At 48.8% G+C, this 18,369-nt stretch overlaps 1 protein-coding gene across 2 annotated transcripts in view; it reads right to left on the bottom strand.

Annotated features, from left to right (window-relative positions):
* The window catches only part of LOC144721253 (plexin-B1-like), a 126,831-nt gene that overhangs the window by 14,726 nt on the left and 93,736 nt on the right, over positions 1–18,369 (bottom strand). For both annotated transcript variants that reach the window (XM_078598734.1, XM_078598735.1), the window contains exons 13-25: positions 17,918–18,081; positions 17,401–17,549; positions 16,644–16,749; positions 15,635–15,762; positions 12,083–12,259; positions 11,370–11,547; positions 7,168–7,455; positions 6,163–6,312; positions 5,772–5,920; positions 5,165–5,265; positions 4,346–4,560; positions 764–942; positions 144–210 (exon numbers count right to left, since the gene is read on the bottom strand). In XM_078598734.1, the coding sequence (XP_078454860.1) occupies positions 144–210; positions 764–942; positions 4,346–4,560; positions 5,165–5,265; positions 5,772–5,920; positions 6,163–6,312; positions 7,168–7,455; positions 11,370–11,547; positions 12,083–12,259; positions 15,635–15,762; positions 16,644–16,749; positions 17,401–17,549; positions 17,918–18,081 (2,051 nt within the window). The remainder of the gene's footprint in view (positions 1–143; positions 211–763; positions 943–4,345; positions 4,561–5,164; positions 5,266–5,771; positions 5,921–6,162; positions 6,313–7,167; positions 7,456–11,369; positions 11,548–12,082; positions 12,260–15,634; positions 15,763–16,643; positions 16,750–17,400; positions 17,550–17,917; positions 18,082–18,369) is intronic.

The raw sequence follows: 18,369 nt of genomic DNA, 5'->3' as shown, positions 1-18,369 counted from the left end.
GATTTTGATTCTATAGAGCAAAGAACCCCATGAGGCCTTCAGCAAAGTGGGTTGACATTGGGCTTGTACATCATTAGTTCAATTACTATCCTCGTATTATTTCTTGGATCACTGCTCCGTGGGGACCTTTGGAAGCGCCTCACCTTGAGGAATTTGTAGAGGCACACAGACATCCAGTTTGTCAACATCTTCTCTGCCACCGTCTCCGTCCTGCCACACGGCACAGGGGGGTGCGCACACGCACGTGTGAACGCGTGGAGTTCCCCAATGGGCAGGTGTGATGAGTGTGGAAACGGTTGTGTGAATTAATGATTTGACTCGTGGGCGAGTGGGATGAGTGGGTGAATGAACAAATTTGAGGGCAAAATTCAAGGAAGGCTTAGATTCGACGGCTGCGCGCATGATGAATAGCGACAAGTTAATCAACAGGTGTGAAAACGAATGAACAGTCTAATAAACGGATGGGTGCTTAAATAAACGATTGCTTAAGTTGCAAATTAAGCGCTGATTAAATGAATGGGTGTGCTCACTGAGAAATTGTAAGAGATGGAAATTAATTAACCGCCAAAAAAAAAAACCTCCTCGGTTAGTGAATTTATGAGCAGACTGATGGGCTCGCGTTACTGGCAGGCGACTGGGGAGCGGGGCTGATGAACGATAAGGGAGGAGAGGGGGGGGGGGCTGATGAACGATGGGGGAGGAGAGGGGGGGGGGGCTGATGAACGATCGGGCGAGGAGGCCGTCCGAACGGCGAGGCGCTCACCTGCGCAGCATGAGCTTGGGGTTCTTGGCCACGTACTGCCCCACCAGGTCTCCCAGCAGCGTCTTGAGGATGTCCGTGTAGTACTCCAGCTTGTCCTGCAGCGCCACCGTCAGCAGCGACGCCACGCAGCCACGGTCCCGTGCCGAGAACTTGGGTTGTCCCTCCAGCGTGTGGATCATCTGCAGGGTTGACGATCCGAGTCCGGAAGGGAACCCGGGGGAGTGGGGTGGTCCCGATTACGGTTGCCGCGATGTGACACTTCACACTACGGGGGCAGTGGCAAGCCTCAGCGGGAGCGCGTTCGCCGCTCGTTGCAAAGGTTTGCGGCAGAGGTCGCAACCGGGTACCCGATACCCGTACCCCCTACCCGATACCCGGCTACCCGTACCCGGCCGGGTACGGGCACCCGTTTGCGACCCTGGTGCGGCCGGGTACGGGTAGACTGTGAGTCACTGGTGACTCACTGTTTGTCACTCATTTCACTCATTTCCCAACGTCTTGTCTCTTCTCACAATTCAAGTTCCTAGAATCAACCCACCCGCGCCTGCAACATGGCTTCATCCCAGAGGTCGCAATCAGGTACCCGGTACGGGTACGGCCGGGTACGGGTACCCGTTTGCGACCCTGGTGCGGCCGGGTACGGGTACGGGTAAGGACTCAAAACCCGTTTGCGACCTCTGGTTTGCGGTACGAATCCGGCAGGCCGCCCACGGTTACTAATGCGGGAGTAATTAGCCGAGGAAATACGCGCCACAAATTACTCAGTTGGGATTAAACAGAGCAACGTTGTGAAGCTGCTGCAGATCGTGTCTGTGAAGCTGCAGATCGTGTCTGAAGCGTAGCGCCTTCTTTCGTGATAGCCTTGCCCTATAAGCATGGAGCAAATACAGTAGCAAACGTAATAAACTGTCTATATTTAAAATACCAATAAAATTTTAAGATGTGAGGAATGTCATGATATCAGCTCCCCATAACTCTGTGGTTGAATTTATGGATTTGCTTTGCTGTGCATCCAGTAAGATTGAAGGCAACTTAATTTATTCAAACGCATAACCTTGTCAGAATTATGATGAAAAAATAAGAATAGGCAATTGGCCTAAAAGGTCCCATAGATATCCTGTCGTAATTATGAGCGTAATTGCAACTTCTGAATGAAAAATGCACATGCTGTCCAGTAAAGAATAATTAAACAACTCAATGACCTACGAGAAAGAGATGGTGTCAAATAATCGCCATGCAGTCAATCACTCATTATAAAAACGGACTATCACAATTTATTTACAACTTTAATTACGGACCTCCCGTTGAGTTTCTTATGCCATAAATATTCAGTCAGGAAGTCGTTTATTTTTTGAATAATGAAATGAGCAAAGACAATCACGATAACGATGTTTTGAAAAACGGACGGTACGATCATTGTGGACCTCGCATCGCGTGTCAAACCCGAGTATCGCCCCGGTCAGGGCGGGCTGACTTCTCCGCGAGAAGGAAAAACGGGATCAGGGTTTTAGAGGTCCCAGTGACAACCACTGACTTAGCCCCAAGCCTCCAAGTATTAAATGTAATTTAGTGATGTGCTTGTAAATGAAAAACTGTAAATCTGTAAATTAATTTCTGTTTTTATGCCTGCCATCAAATCACTATAAATATGCAAGCTCGGCAGACCTCAGAAGCCAAGCAGATGTAAAAGCCCGGTCAGTTATTAATTGAATGAGAGGAATGCTTGGCACTACTAGGTGTTTTTAGCATGGCCTTCAAAATGTGGCCAGGTAATGGCAGTACAGCAATGTATTGAATCTAACTGTGCAGAGTTTAAAGTTTTATCTCCATATGTGTATGGGCTTCCGGCCAAATGCAAACCACTTATTGGTGAAACTGGCCAAACATCCCACTGCATGATCCTCCTAAAAATATGAGTCTTCCATACTCAGTGAGGCATATCCAGATATATTGAAGGAATTTTGTTGTATTATTATTTGTTATTAATCTATGTCAGCGAATCTGTCTGGAGAGCCTTCTCTCATGAGACCTGCCTCTGGGTGGTTTGTTCGTGGGACATTCACATGAGAATGCAGTCGTAAAACTTAAAATAAAATTCAAGGAGAACATCAACAGGGGAATAGGAACACTGGCTAAAAATACTCCACCAGCATTATCATAAACAAACAACGGCGCATAAATAGCGATCACACAACCAAGCCATGCATTTCAGGCAATGGTCAAAATCAGTGCACACCAAATTGTTAAATTCGGTCACCATCTACACCACAATTTTCCAGATGCCCTATCACTGCCCTGAAGAAGGACCTTCACCTAAAACGTTGGCTCAACATCTGTTCTTCTGTTACAAAGCAGTGTTCACGATGGATGGCAGTGAATGGCTTCATGAACGAGGCTTGCTGTGGGTACGGCGATACTACGATGTATCGCAGAGTATAAGAAGATCCAGGATAATGGTGCCGTCCGTTTAGATAAATATCCTTATATCGTGATTGTCATTGCTCATATTACTTTTCTTAAGTATTGCATTTCACGTTTAAAAAATAACACGTGCAAAGATTTAAGTTGTCAATTACTGGCTGTCATAAATCAAACTAACGGTTTGTAAATAAATTTCCGCAGTGGTTGCGAGCATGGCAATGATACTACATCATCATTTACCATGTAAATGTTATTAATGTTGTTGTCCTTCCCCCTGCACCTCTGATTAACACGGTTGGCTACATACTGTGCGAAATGAATTCAACATACATAAATTAAATTAATTAGTTGTCTTACCGACAGTAAATGCATTATCCATCGCAATGATAAGGAGCCTTACGACAGATTTTTGTTGAGGCAAATGCAGCTGAATAACTTTCAAGGAATCTTAATTTGTACTGGGAGTACAACAAAGCACAATAACAATACAATTACAAATACATGGGGCACTGATATTGCGGTCAGTCACACGGTGAAAGTTGATATCGTATTGAATTGTGAAAAATTATGTCATGACAACCTATGTCTACACCGCCAGAAGTCCTGGCCAAGACGTTCCCACGTCGGGCAATTTACATTGTGCCCAGTTAAATCAAACGAGTTCAGAAGAAAACCGTGCTGTCCATTGGGTGAGCTACACTCTATAATCACTGATCGTTCCATGTACATTAGAGGTATGCCGTCCCTATTAGCCCGGTGTGCGTGTGTAACAGCTGGCCTATGACCAGATGTTAACTCCCTCGCCTGGTATACAAGAGGTTGTGGGTTCGATTCCGACCCTGACGTCTGTGACATTTGGAGTTTACATGTTCTCCCCGTGGTCGCATGGATTTTTCTCCTGGTCCTCCAGTTTTTCCCTCCACAATTAAAATCAAGCGTTGAAAGTAATTGGCTGCTACAATTTTCCACATGACGATAAGCCACTTTTTATTGAGCTATCATTTGTGATAGTCCGGTCACTTCTGAAAAAAAGAATGAAATAGCTCAGTGGGCCTTACCTGGTAGTAAAAATAAATAAATAAAATCTTCGCCCGGTATGCGACCAATCTCGGCAACGCTGCCACCCTCGCTTGCGTGAGCAGCTCTGCTGGGGCCACTCACCGTGGTGAGGAAGAGCTTGCTGTTGAGGAGGTTCGAGAGGTGGAAGAGGCCCTGCTCCATGGTGGCTCGGCGTGAATCCGCCACGGACAGACTCTTCGCCAGGGGCGCCTCCTGGCCCGGGAAGAAGATGCGCTCGCGATAGGTGCGGTACTCGAGGAACGGGATGCCTGTCACCACCAGGTCGCTCGACATGTCTTCCATGTCCGTCATCAGGTCTGGGGGGGGGGGGGGGCAGCGGGGCATTGTGGGTAAGAGCGTACAGGTGAGGAGGGTTGCAGTGCAATTGCAGCAATACGTGGAGAGATTTATATTTGCCGATTTTTCCCCCCCGAATTGTATCAGAATTGCCGTGTAACAAGAAAACAATTTCATTTTGAACACTTGTAGGTAAGCCGTGTCTCGAATCCGTCACGGAACTACTTAAGCAACTACTTAAATCGGCCCCTTTATCTACATGAGGGTCACGGTGGGGTTATATTCCTCAAGATATAATAATTTAATCTTCTTCTTGGTTCTTTCGGTAAAGTCATGTAGAAGGAATATAATAAAAATAAAACATAATAAAATAATTCTCACGACGTTTCGGCTGCTTGCGTTGTGGCCAAAACGTCGTGAGAATTATTTTATTATGTTTTCTTTTTATTATTTTATTTTTTTTCTTCTACGTGACTTTACCGAAAGAACCAAGAAGATGAATCCCTGCAGTCACGAAAGCTTTAAATCGAAATTTAATTTCATCTTGTAACACAGTAGTCAAGTTGATGCACACAAACGAAATTAACGTGGTGTGCGAGCCTTGAGAATAAGTGTGGGCCGTACCGGAGAACTGCTTCTTGCACTGATCGCGCACACTGATCTCCAGGTCCTCCAGCTGGTTCTGCACCTTCCTGTAGTCACGCAGAGCCTTCTTGCTCTTCCTCCTGATGGGTCCACGGAGAGGGGGGGGCACAGCGGATGCATCTCAGGGGACTGTGACCAATCAAGCGAAGCCAACCCACGTGCAAGAGGATCCAACGCCAACTCATCCAATACCCTCCTTGCGCCTCTCACCGAGGCATCCGGCCACCCCTGAAGAGTTTGCTCAGATCAGGGGCCAGCTCTGGATCCGCGTGCGGCTCTTTAAAGACCGCTTCGTGACACGTCGTATATTGAGGCTCGTCTCGTATTCACATGCATTGCGGCTCTTGAAATAGCGAGTTGTTTTTTTACAGAATTTGAAAATAAATGGCTCCTCTTGTTATTTTGCTAGCCGACCCCTGGCTTAGACTCACATCATTTAGATGCCGACAACGACGAGTACATTCATTTGGCTGGGAGGAGAAAATGGAACAGCTATGCCACACGTAGTGGTGGGTATTGAAGGAAGGAGGCGAGCCAATCAGGGTGGCCACAGAAGGAGGTCAGAGGTCATCCCGGTCTCCTCCACCTGTAGACGACAATGACGATGACGACGAGCAGGGCCACGACCCCCGAGCCGGCGCCCGCCGCGATCTGCGCCTCGAGTGGGAAGACGACGCCCGAGTCCGTCTCGTACTCCACGGCGCCCAGGTGGTACTCGCGGTTTCCCATCACCACCTGCGGCACCACCGCCAGCGGCAAGGTCGGGCCACAGGGTAGGGGCAGGGTTCACACATTTGGCGAATTTGATTAATTGCCCAGCCATTTAAACGCATTACAGAACTCGTACGACGTGGGTCTTTGGTGACCTCTGGAAGCAAAGGAAAAAAAAAGAAGAGGGCTTAAAAAACTGTTGACTAAAAGAACGCGTAGAAGCAAAAAAAGATAGAACGTGTTGGGTCGGTGTCTCGCCAGCTCACCCGGAACTGAGCGGGCTCCTGTCCGTCGGGTGGCTGAGCTGGCGGCTGGCAGTAGAGGTGCTGCATAGACAGGGTCTTGATGACGCACTCGGCCGAACCGAGGAAGGCCCTCACCTCGCCCTGGCCCAACGCCCGGTCCAGTTCATGTCCCTGCTCGCCGTCAATGCGTGCACGGTGGGGGTGGAGGGAGATTCGTGTGGACATTCGCAATTCGTGACGATCGCGATACATTTTAGGACATGTTTGTTTTACAATATTAATCAGGTGGTCAGGCGGCCATGTGAAATGACGATTTTTTTTTGGTATTTCTTTTTGTTAATAGAATAGGATTAAGATCCTGAATTGCATTCCTACTCAGACACCCAATTTTACATTAGGTTTTCATCTGAATTGAGTTGAGTTCTTCAGAATAGAAACCAATGATTGCACGGCAGTGCAAGTAAGGGGGCCACAAGGCCTGGGATTCATGGTGTGCTTGTGGCACAACACGATAACAGCACCGCTGAGAACTTCAGTGCAAACCCCAAGCTCTCTGCAGAGATAAAAATAGATGTTGTTTGGCGAGTTTAAAGGTCTGGACTCAATCACAAATTGTACACGGACAGATTTTTTGCCAATCCACATCGGGGAATGGGTCTCATCATGCCGTGCATATCATGGGAATTGTTTACCCATACTTCACCACACTGGTCAGTGCAGGTTGGTGAAGACAGGGCGCACAGACATTGGAGCACAGTATAATACATCAATGGTACTGCTGCACTGCACTCTGATGACAACCATAACCTCAACGCTCTGTTTTTCTGCCCCGAACCCTAACCTAAGGTTTATAAAATAACAAACTGACGGTGTTTGACGATAACACACTTCCTCTCAGCCACCATTAGGGGAGCTGGTGGGGGGAAAAGGAGGGGGGGGGTGGGAGCGAAGCTCAGCTGTGCGATAGCGACGACGGCGATCGGCGCGAAAGACCACCGTTCGCGACAACGTCCACGGCGCGCTCACCTCCACGGTGATGAGGCTGCCCGGTTTGTGGCGGAACGGCGAGTTGGGGCTGTCTCGGTTCAGCGGGAAGATCTCGGCGTCGGGGAAGTAATGGAAGGGCTTCCCGTCGTCCGGGGCGAGCTCCAGCGCGTCCATGCGGATGAACACGTCGGCCTGCAGCTTCGCGGGTGCGGAGGTCGCGTGGCCCGCGTTGCCGCCGCCAACGGCTGTCAGGGCGGCCCGGACGTCCGGGGAGAGGCACAGCATGCGGTTCTCGGCCTGCACCGTGCAGCGGCCGTACGGGGGCTCCTGCGATCATCACCGATGCTCAGGTAAGCTGCGGGCGTCCGCGAACGAAACGCCGTCGGATGCGAGATCGAGTCGCGCTCTTCAAAGCGCACAACTTAAAAGGTCGCCCCGCAACTGCTTTGTTCGCGTTATGAGCGGAGTTGCGCAAACGACGCTACGGACCGCAGAGCGGATCGAGTGACAGAGTCTGTCTCCACCATGAGTAATCTGGTTGAGCAAATGCTCGCAACCGATTGCAGATACGTCCACATATAAGCGACTCAGATGCATGCAACGACTTCTCATCAGGCCCCACGGTGTAAAGTGCAGTCTGTAACTCTCGTCCACTTTATCTCTCTTGCCTCTCTATTAATTTGACAAAGGGCCATTGCCCGAAACGTCACCTGCTATACATTTTCGTTTTAAGCCCTCCGAGTTATTGACGAACGTATTGAATTTCACGTTGCACAGCCGATCGCTCGGGTGCAAGCCCAACTTTTACACTCCGTTAGGGTCCGTTAGGCAGCAGGACTGGTCATCAGCAGAGAGGCTTGAGACTTGTCGCCAGGTAACTTTGCCACCTCCGAGGTACAACAAAATATCACGGAAAGGAGAAGAACATCTCACAATACCAGAAGAGGGGAGAAAGAATAAGCATCGCCTCGAGTGGTATGCTGTCTTTTTGGTAACGGTCAAAAAACGGGACTTTTAATGTCGCGGGTAGATTCACAGATGTCCCGGGACGGCTACCTGCAGAAGGAGAACGATCCTGGGAAAACCGGGAGAGGGTGGCAAAGTGCCAGGAGCCGTGGCATACAAGTGAAGACATCGTGCTGCCATCCCAGCCAATCAGAAACGAGCAATTTAATAGACACTCTTTTAGCCCCGCCCCCCTCCCGATACGGTCCATTCATTGGCTACCACATTCTGATAAGCTCCCCCACCCTTCTCCTCCCCCTTAACTTGTATTTAAGAACTTGCATCTTGGAATCCCTGCCTCACTTGATACAGCAAATCTGGCTGTGACGGTCCCACCTGCTGACGGAGACTTGTGTTGCCTCCGAAACGTCGTGATTTATTATTATTTTATTTTTATTAATTTTAATTTCATTTTTTTACCTACGTGACTTTACCGAAAAAACTAAGAGTATAGACACTATATGGGCGCAATGATGCATCGATTGCCGAATGCTGCGGGCATTTTGCGTCTCTACCAACGCATACGTGGGCGCAGACATGTAACGTGAGAATAACAAAAGTAAAAATCGACATAACGCGTGGTTTTAGAGAGTCGATTTAAAAAAAAAACACAAGATAAGCAAGCACTCTGTGGGGACGACGCCAGTCCTGTTAAACTTCACGTTCGGTTCACTGGTCAATGGCCAAAACAGGCTGCAAAGTTGCTTAACAAAATTCTTTGGGACTGTTCATAGTCCAACCGATGACTATTTGTAACGTTACTAACAATGTTTTATAGTGTTTTTATATGTGAACTGCTTAATGCCTGTAAAACATGCCAATTATCAGCAACTACTTGTACAATAACACGATTGCGGATTAAAAGTGTTGGATTTCAACTTGCCTGTCCAGTCAAATTACCACGGCGTTACATAAATGAACGTCCATCAAATTGTCTTGAATGGAAAGTTAGCGCATGCCGGAGGACTTAAGTAGTTTACCCGAGCAGAGCCGTGTTTAAACATGGACGTGTGGAAAGTTACAACGTGGGAGTCTTGTATGAAATAAATTCACAAATGTTGCTCGAACACATTTGTTGAATTATTCATGACAGTGCCTCCCTCTGACTTTCTCCAACTATTTTCCCATCTCAAGTTTCCCCCCCCCCGTCACAAACTTATTTTTGCAAATCCTGACATCCGATACATAACCGATGTTTTGACGTGCAGAGGAATACAAATTCACTCGCTCAGCAGAAGAGAATTAATCGTTATTGTTTCATTTTGCTTATCACTACAATCCAACAATTTCTTTGCTATTTATTTTGTCCCATAAGAACAACGCATCTGCCTTTCATTAGCGGCAAACCCAAAAAAAAAACCTTTAACCCGCCGGATGTTGGAGCCACAGGGTGGCAGGGTTGAACATTTTTCAATTTTGGCCACGGTCCAGTGCGAGTGAGAGTTCTCGCTAATTGTGTTCTGCCAAGTACAGGGTGGAAGTTTGGGGGGGGGGGATGGAGAGAAACCTGTAAAACCCAAAAGCTAACATTACACGTGGCTTTATACACTCATCTAACAAAGAGGATTGAGAGCCTGGAAGGTGATCAATAATTGATCCACAGCCACAACACGCCCCCACATGCATCAACTTAAGAGGCTTCGGAATCTGCATGCGAAAGGTTCCTCAGAAGCAAACAGACAGACCGCAGAAGAACAATATTCCCCGGACTTGGCAATAAAAGATCTCCTTGCTATGTAAATGTCCACCATCGTCTCCCCTCTGCGGAAACCTCGTAGTACAGGAATAGGCACTGTTCTGAAAGGTGTTGGTTTACACATTTGGCGTTCTGAGAAGTGCCGGGATTGGCTATACTGTCGGATACCGGCCCCGTTTCAACCGCTGTTGCTACCCCCCTATTGTAAACGTAAACAATAATAATAGCATTATGTTCTACGACGCAATTGCTTCGAACGTTGTACAGTATTTTGCTGTAATTGAGTTTAATCCAGGTGTCCCAATGAAGTGATATTTTTTGTCTCAGGGAGGGCTCTCACTTGCTTGCAATAAATAAATAAATGCCAAGAGCTTACTGCCCGCGAGAAACACCGGTTGTATGTACCCTCTATCACCACAAGGACGTGTACGGTACCCTCGACAGCCCACTGAGGCACGTGATCAGTTTCACAAGAGAGATGTGGAGACCCTCCTGGAACGTGTATATGCTTACATCACAGGTGCGGGAAAAAACGTATAAATATCGGATGAGTTAGACGTGACACATACAAAAAAAAACTCTAAAAGCAAATGAGCTTGGGCAGGACCCGTCGCCGAGGTGGGTATGGCGATCAGCGGTCGAGGCTAACGACGGACGGGGTGGTCGCCAAAGGAGGGGTCCGTCTCCCGGGAGGATGTCCACCGTGGAACTGGAGCGGTAAAATCAGCTTGTGCGCGCGCAGGTGCTGGACGGACTGTTTGATCCCGAGATCGTGAGTTGTGGACGGCTTTAGGAGCCTCCAGTGGATTGACCATGGCTGATGACGATAATGATGAAGAATGGTAAACCACCGTTTACTCTTGCAGACAATAATGCGGCAGAAATTATGACGTCCACCTCGTAGTAAAGAGCACTTTGCTAATTTCCCTCTGATACAAACCCCGACTTAACATTGTGGGGGACCACATGCAACATGGTTGAGTACCGGGCATGCTCTAACAACGAACATATTTAATTACCAATTTAAATTCACTCAGAAGTCACTTGGAGGAAAATAAATCAGGCAGGGGGCCAAGGTGCACGTCAGGCACCACCTGCAGCCATGCCAATAGTGGCAGGACCGTGCACCGATGTCTTGGTGATTCAGCACCGGCGAGACCATGAGTTCATGGGTATCAAATTAATGTCAATCATTTGCCCAAAAATGCCTCGCCAAGTCCCAAGACGCATTTCGGGAGTGTATTGCATCGAGAGCGATTAAATCAGCTCGTGTGCACGTGCTAGGTGGATTATCCCATCGTGGGATTTGTGCAAGGTGGTTGGTGGCCGCTTGGAGAGGCCTTCATCTAGCAGTGGATTGAACACGGATGGTGATGATGACGACAAGATGTTGGCGACGCATGGTGCTCTGTGACGCTGGGGTATTTAAGCGGCCAACGAATACAAAATCCTTATCCGCGAGAATTCGAGATTTCAACCGAAGTCGCCATATTGGCGAAGCTGCGCGAGAGCGCTGAAGAAGGTGGCCGGGGGTTCTCACGCTGGCGGGCTGGGCGGGCTGGGCGGGCTGGGCGTGCGTGGCGGGCAGGGCTCGTCGCACGCGGGCCGCGGGGACGCCGTAGGCCGAGGAGGCGCCGGACCCACGCACGCGCACCAACATACGCGCGCTCTGCACCGAGTCCAGCCGCTCCCCCAACACCGTGATATTGCGGCCACCACTGTCGGCACAACAACGAACATAACGGGAGGTGAGTGCGAGTGTGTGTGTGTGCGTGTGTGCGCGCGAGTGTGGTGACAGTAGGTGCTCGCTAGCAGCGCTTGCCCCAACAGTCTGGTAAGGCGGTATATGGGAGATCTTTGTCTTTGTGGTGATAGTTGTGATAGTGATCATCATGTCCAATGACGACTGTGATGATCGATGATGATTCATCAGGTTGTCACTAATAACAATACAAAAGTAACACGATGATGCCATTGCCAATTTCGACGATTGTGGTGCTGATTTTAGTTGTAATGGTGGTGGTGCTGATCATGCTTATGTTGCTGGCGGTAGTGCCGATGACACCCCATGGTTGTGGGGACGGCACTCATGAAGCCGGTGGTTGTTGTGGCAGTGATGGTGGTTGCTGTGCTGCTGACGGCATCGTGGCGATGGCTAAACTGCTTCTGCTGAAATTGGTGGTGGCGTTCTCGGTAACGGTGAGGCTGAAGCTGGCTGCTGTGTTTGCGGCGGCGGGCGTTCTATGCCAGGACCTGTAGAAGCTCTCCAGTGGAGACAAGGACACGATGACGGGATTCGGCCAGTACTGAAACGGCTCCAGCAGCGTCCTCTCCGCCATGGGACCAAACTCAACGCGCACCATAACCCGACCCGGATCCGGGGCTGCGCCCGTCACGCACACGAGCTGCCCGCCCTGCCACCTCTCCAGCCTGCAACAGACGGGAACGCACAGTCCACGCGGGGGTAAGGGGCCAGCGGTTGGGTTATCACGTGTGCGAGCGCGTCATAAATGGCAGAGATTTCGCGAATTTTTACTCACGCCGTGGTAAATCTCACATCGTTCACGGCCACATCACGAGTTGTGAGGGGTAAAAAAAAAAGCCAGTTCTCTATAAAGTTGACCACTGAATCAATTTCCATGGGGAATTTCCCAAAGTGTGCCATCTCCTTTGAAGTGGATGCTCGAGAAGGTGCAACGTCAAAAGCAAGAGAAGGATATTTTTGTGTTGGTATAATTATCGGGAACGTAATGATGCATCAATTCAAATATTTTTTTTACGGACAACAAACATCTCTCAAACCGTGTCCCCAAGAACCAGTCATTTAGCATGAGTGCAAATCAGAAGGGGATTTAAATGCTCAAGTTGCATTTAGAATGATCGGTATGTGGAGGAAACGAGAATGTACAGACTTCACACAACCATTACAAACAAATAAAAATCAGACAAATATATTCAACTCTTGACTTGAACGACGGCCTGGGATTGTGACAATTCGTGGCATCGCAGTGGCGGGTGAGGAACCATTACCATGCCCCTTGCAACGATCCAGTCGCAGATTCAAAAAAGCTAAACAACACACCGTTGTTGCAAATATTCAAAATGTTTTCTAAATATAAGTGGCCTACAACCAGTCCCTTGCCAACATGATAACGAATCCCAGTGGATTTTCGCCTGGTTAAATAAATAAAGAGACTGAATTAAACGTTTGTTGTTATCCGTCTGCTCACCAACTAAACTGATAATTGAGTTGGTCAAAGGTGTCCTCATCATGTAATTATGTTCATTGTATCAATGATGTACTAATTTTATACCTAAACCAATTAATTCGCCCATAATATACAAAGCACATCACGTGATAATGAAACTGAAAAAAATTAAATATGAGAGTTCGTCCCCGACTCTACACCTCCAAAACGCAATATAACAGCAAAATACACCACACTCAATTGCGCCTCAGCGTGGGATCCAATTGGTACAGAAACAACTGCACTCGAAAACCAATCGCGCTAAAAAAGTTCTCAGCGATCAGGGAGGGTTAGTCCCACACAGAGTCCCCCCCCCCGCCTTGCAGCGGCACAAGGCAGCAGCAGGAGGCAACGATGGCTATTATTGCACCGACGATTCCCGAGAGGAATAAAACCCAGCATACAACCGTCCCCCGTTGTCCCGCAGCCATCACAAATTCTACTGGCCACAACTTTAGCTTTTTGAGTTGGTGGTGGTCTAAAATCGATGCTCTGACAGCACCGCACACGAGGTGAGCGCAGCATGGCCGATGATGTCACTCGGAGCGCTCGGCAAGGTGGGGGAGGAGGGGACCGATCCATCATTGTTCCAACGATTGTCCCTTACTTCCGTTTGCGAATTCACGTTTCTGAGTATTTTTACTCTTAAAAAGGCATCTCGGCATCATCATCTCTGGCGGTTCCAGACACCCAGTTACCTCGCTGGTTGCCTCTAGAAAGTGCTCACTACCCCCTGCCCCCCCCCGCTCCCTGCCCGTCTACGCATGTGGCGTTCGGGTTGAGCTCTCAAGAGCAACTTTCCTCCGGGCGCTCTCTCCTCCCCAACATGTGTTTCACATTCGCTTCAGCATCCTGCTGCCTGACCCCTCCCACAATCCCCCACGCTCCCCCACTCCCTAAAGCTCCCCTAGCTACGTCCGACGGATGAGTCGAGGCAGGGCTGGAACTGGAAGCCTCGTCTCCGAATCTGTGTTGCACGTTTCCCCGCAGCATGTTCTGGAATTTTAACAATGCACCCCCCCCCCGCCGCCTCTCCACACACCCCCACAGCTAAACCACCACCACCCGCCCCCCCCTGCTCTCGCCATTCCACGATGCTTCTAGTGAGGTGTCAAAAAAAACGTTGAACTCTAAATCTGCAAAATGTACTTTATGTTTGAAAATAAAATACTATTTGTTCCTTGGTGGGTGGGGGGTGGGGGGGGAGGAACACTTGCGCACATTTCCCATTGAAAAGAGTGCGCAAGCCTCGTCCACATTTCCTGATGTTAAAAACTGTGGCCTCAACGTAGTTACAGAACCCAGGGGGATGGGCAGGCTACACTGGTGCAGGTGTTGAGCGGGAAATTTGTAAGAAGTTGAGCTCGTGTCCCAGAGGATACAAATCCACACGTGCATGCAATCATGCGCACGTTTGCACGCGCACAGACGTGTGCACAAAAAGACAAATATCCCCCGTATAGCCTTTAACAGATTGTCGGGGCAAGTGCTGTTAGCGAGCACCTAAGAAGGTCAACACGGCACACGAGGGGTTTGTGTGGCCAGCTCCACGCTCGGCCGCATTTGTCTACTCAGTGCCGATTTTTTCCAGACCGCACCAGGCACTTTTTTTATGGCTTATTCGACCGAGGCGAGGCCCACGACCAGTTAAGATACTTCTAGATTTGAAGCTTGATACAGCAAATCTGGCTGTGACGGTCCCACCTGATGACGGAGACTTGTGTTGCCTCCGAAACGTCATGATTTTTTATTATTTTATTTGTATTAATTTTTATTTCATTTTTTACCTACGTGACTTTACCGAAAGAACTAAGAGTATAGTTCAGATACTGTACTCGTCACCGATGTTGGCTATGAGTGGGAATCAAACTCAGGTCACTGGGTTCGTACCGCAGTACGCCAACCACTGCGCCACCACTCCTCTCGGCACAAAACACGTGCAACCAAACATTTTTTCCCAATCGGACTGGAAAAGTAACAGGCATTGATTCCTATTGTTTACAATTGTATTCCGGTTGTGTTATTTGGAGCCATTTAATGAGGTTCAAAAAAATTATACTCAATAACGGTCACAGTGAGCAGTGTACCAACATGTGTCGGGGAACGACCCTGCAAATGAAGTCATACAACTCTTTCTGAAGTAACTTCAATTACGACTTTATCAACACTCGGGACACTACTTTAACATGGCCCTGAATTCTCAGTGCTGGAATAAACCCCTTTTACGCAAAATTTGTTGAGCGGATTGAAAGTAACAATTTTTTGATACTTGAGAACAGGCATTTAAACGGCGCTGGCTCAGCACTCTGGACATCTGCAAAAACAGTTTCATAGCTCATCGCATTTCTCCATGATAAAAAAAAATTCCGATTCCAGAGTGTTTGAACATAGTAAAAGCCCTCTGAATGACCAGCCAATCCAGTAATGAGGAATCCTGGGTACTTGAGACAAGACACATCCTGGTGCTAAGCTGAGAGTCGATGGATCCAGGCCAAACTGCCACCGGAGTAACATATGTCACCGGGGGTGACGTCTATCTGACGATTCTTGCCATCACCTGCAGGGAGTGGTTCCCAGAAACACATCGACTTCGTGGCCGGTGTCCAAGTGCTGCCCATGAATGGTGACTCTCGTTCCTCCAGACACGGGGCCCCATGCAGGGCTCATTTCGCTCAGCTGTGGGTCCTGAAAATACGCAAAGGAAATTCAACGAGCGCGCAAATAAAATAAACACTCGGCGATAACAAAAAGGAAACAATTCGGCGTCCCCACGCTCCTTTTTCAGCGTTTGGCAGGGCCCCATCTGTGGCCAGTTGTGAGCTAGTGGTATAAACGCGATGGTAGGAAGCCATCTATGCTTAATGCTACCAATGCAAGCTTCCGTCACAGACTGGTTCTTACATTAATTATCGGCCACAGAGGGATGATTGGCTAAGTTGAACATTGCCAGAATTTGAATTAATAATCTTAGGATTGTGAGTCCACAGTTCTACTGACTGCACTGCCCTGTCATTGCCTTTTGAGGGAATGGGTGACTAATTAAATCCCATCAGGTACAAACGTCACACAAATGATACACTTTTTGTTACTGTTAGTATGCTCACATACAGGCAGCCAGCGAGACCGACAGGATAATAGACAGACAAGACACACACGAACAGATGGATGGCTAGACGTGCACATGAACAGACGAGTAGCTGTTCTGGCCGGTATAGCCGGCCAGTCAAATGGAGAGACTCACAAACAATTATATAGGCAGACACCACACACCTTTCATCCTCGCAGAGGCTTTCGGCTGGCCATCGAACAAAGATGTTCACTGCACCGTGTGCTTTCAGATGCGCTTCTGCGGCCATCTGGAACGCTCTTCCTTCCGATATCAGGAGCTATGCATTTTTAAATCTAGAAAATAATTTCTTTAAAACTGCTTTTTGTGTTTGGTGTGCGTTGTCCTTCCCCCGCACCTCCGATTGGCAAGGTTAGCTATGTACGGCGCGAAAGAATATCAACGTACATACATACAGATGAGCGGACGGACAGATGGACAGACAGGCCACGGTGCGCACCGTATACGTGAAGGCCTGTGGGAGTGACGCGGCCTCCTTGCCCTTCACCGTCACCCCAACGTCAACGGGCCCCAAGTCCGGCAGAGGGCCTGTCTCGCACACGATCCTGCACAACAACCCCACGGTACACAAGAGTGAGGTCTCTCTCGCAGTGAACACGCAGTGCACAGGAGAAGCCTCGTAACATTTCACCCGCGGAAACATTTGGCCGAACGTGTGCTGCAGTGCGATTTCCCGTAATTTATTAATGAGGTTTGATTAATCCGCAGCGATGTCTTTCGGTTGAAACACATTTCATATTGCCACTTTATTTTTGCAAAATTATCAAAGTATATGGTTTGACAATTTACATGTTGACCTGTGTACATTAAGCAAGTATGTTAACCGACAGTAATGGAGTCAAATGAATAAATTAAATGCTTCAGTTAATATAGTTAACGAGTGTCAATATTTGGCTGCATGACAAGATTTGACACACACTGTGCCACCAGTGGCTTTCATCAGAATGCCACCTCATAATTGTAAGGCCATCAAGCACAGCGCGGCATGCATTGACACCAAGCTTCATAATTAAAGGATAAATCTCATTAAAACCAATAATTAAAAACGCTAATTAAAAACGAATTGGCCGAACATCGCTCTCGTTGAGAGAAAAGAAGTCTATTGAGAATCAATGAGGCTTTGTCGGTTGAATACCAACACGGTTGCAAATCTCAGGCAGCTGGCGGGGTGGATTAGGCGACAGCGGCGCCTTTACCTGACGGACACCTGGTAGAGCTGGGGCAGGATGGTGCAGGCAGCGCCACCGACGCTCACAGCCTCCACGTCGGAGACGTCCTTTCCCAGGTTGACCCCGGAGATGGTCACCCGCGTCCCTCCTTCCCGTGGGCCCGAGGTTGGCTCCACCTGGGTCCAGGGTAACAAACCCAACGCGCGATCGGAGAGGGTCATCAAGCTGCTGTGCAAAAAGCGCAAGCAATCACCGTTTGCTCGTGGTAAATAGTGCAGCGTGTCCTGAATGTGTGGAGCGGATCTGTGACGCGAGTTTTTTTTTTTGTTTGAGATCCTTAAAATGTTAAGATTTTTATTAAAATCTACTGCCCGCGGGCCTTCGACACTTCACGTGGACTCAAAGTGCACCTAGCATGGCACAGGCGCCGTGGTGACTTCACAGCCACTTAGTGGTGTCATATCATGCAGGTAGAGGTGGCTACGGATGCGGAGCTGGAGGCCGCAGGAGTGGTGGAGGTGGGGGGTGGGGAGGGGGGCCTCACGCGTGTGATGGTGGGGGCCGGGCACACATCCTGCGAGGGAGAGCCGCAGTCATCCTTGAAGGTGCAGGCGGCCGGCTCCCCGCACCACACGCACGCACGCTCCTGCGCCACCGCCTGGCACAGGCTGCAGTCGCTCCTGCCAACCCCGCACTTGTACAGCGTCACTACGGGGCCAGGCGAATGGCAGGGAACAGTTTGTGAGAAGAGAGAGAGAGAAAGAGGAGGTTTAGTCACTGCGCGATGATTCCTTTTACCCCTCTTCATTTCGGATTATGCAGCCAGTATATTTTTATTTCCTTCATCTGCTTGGGTTAGATTTGACCAGTTGGGTGGTGGCAGTGGTTAGAGCGAGCACAGTGCTCACAATCGGAAATCTTCGAGTTCAAATCCCTCTCGGGGATTGACTCGGCGCATCATATTTCCGGGAAAATAGAACAAGTGCCACTTTTGTG

Source organism: Lampetra planeri, chromosome 11 (genome assembly GCF_965212315.1).
Source record: "Lampetra planeri chromosome 11, kcLamPlan1.2.h2, whole genome shotgun sequence".
NCBI lineage: Eukaryota > Metazoa > Chordata > Hyperoartia > Petromyzontiformes > Petromyzontidae > Lampetra > Lampetra planeri.
The sequence above is the reverse complement of the archived record's forward strand: the minus strand, read 5'-3'. Positions and strand labels throughout refer to the sequence as shown.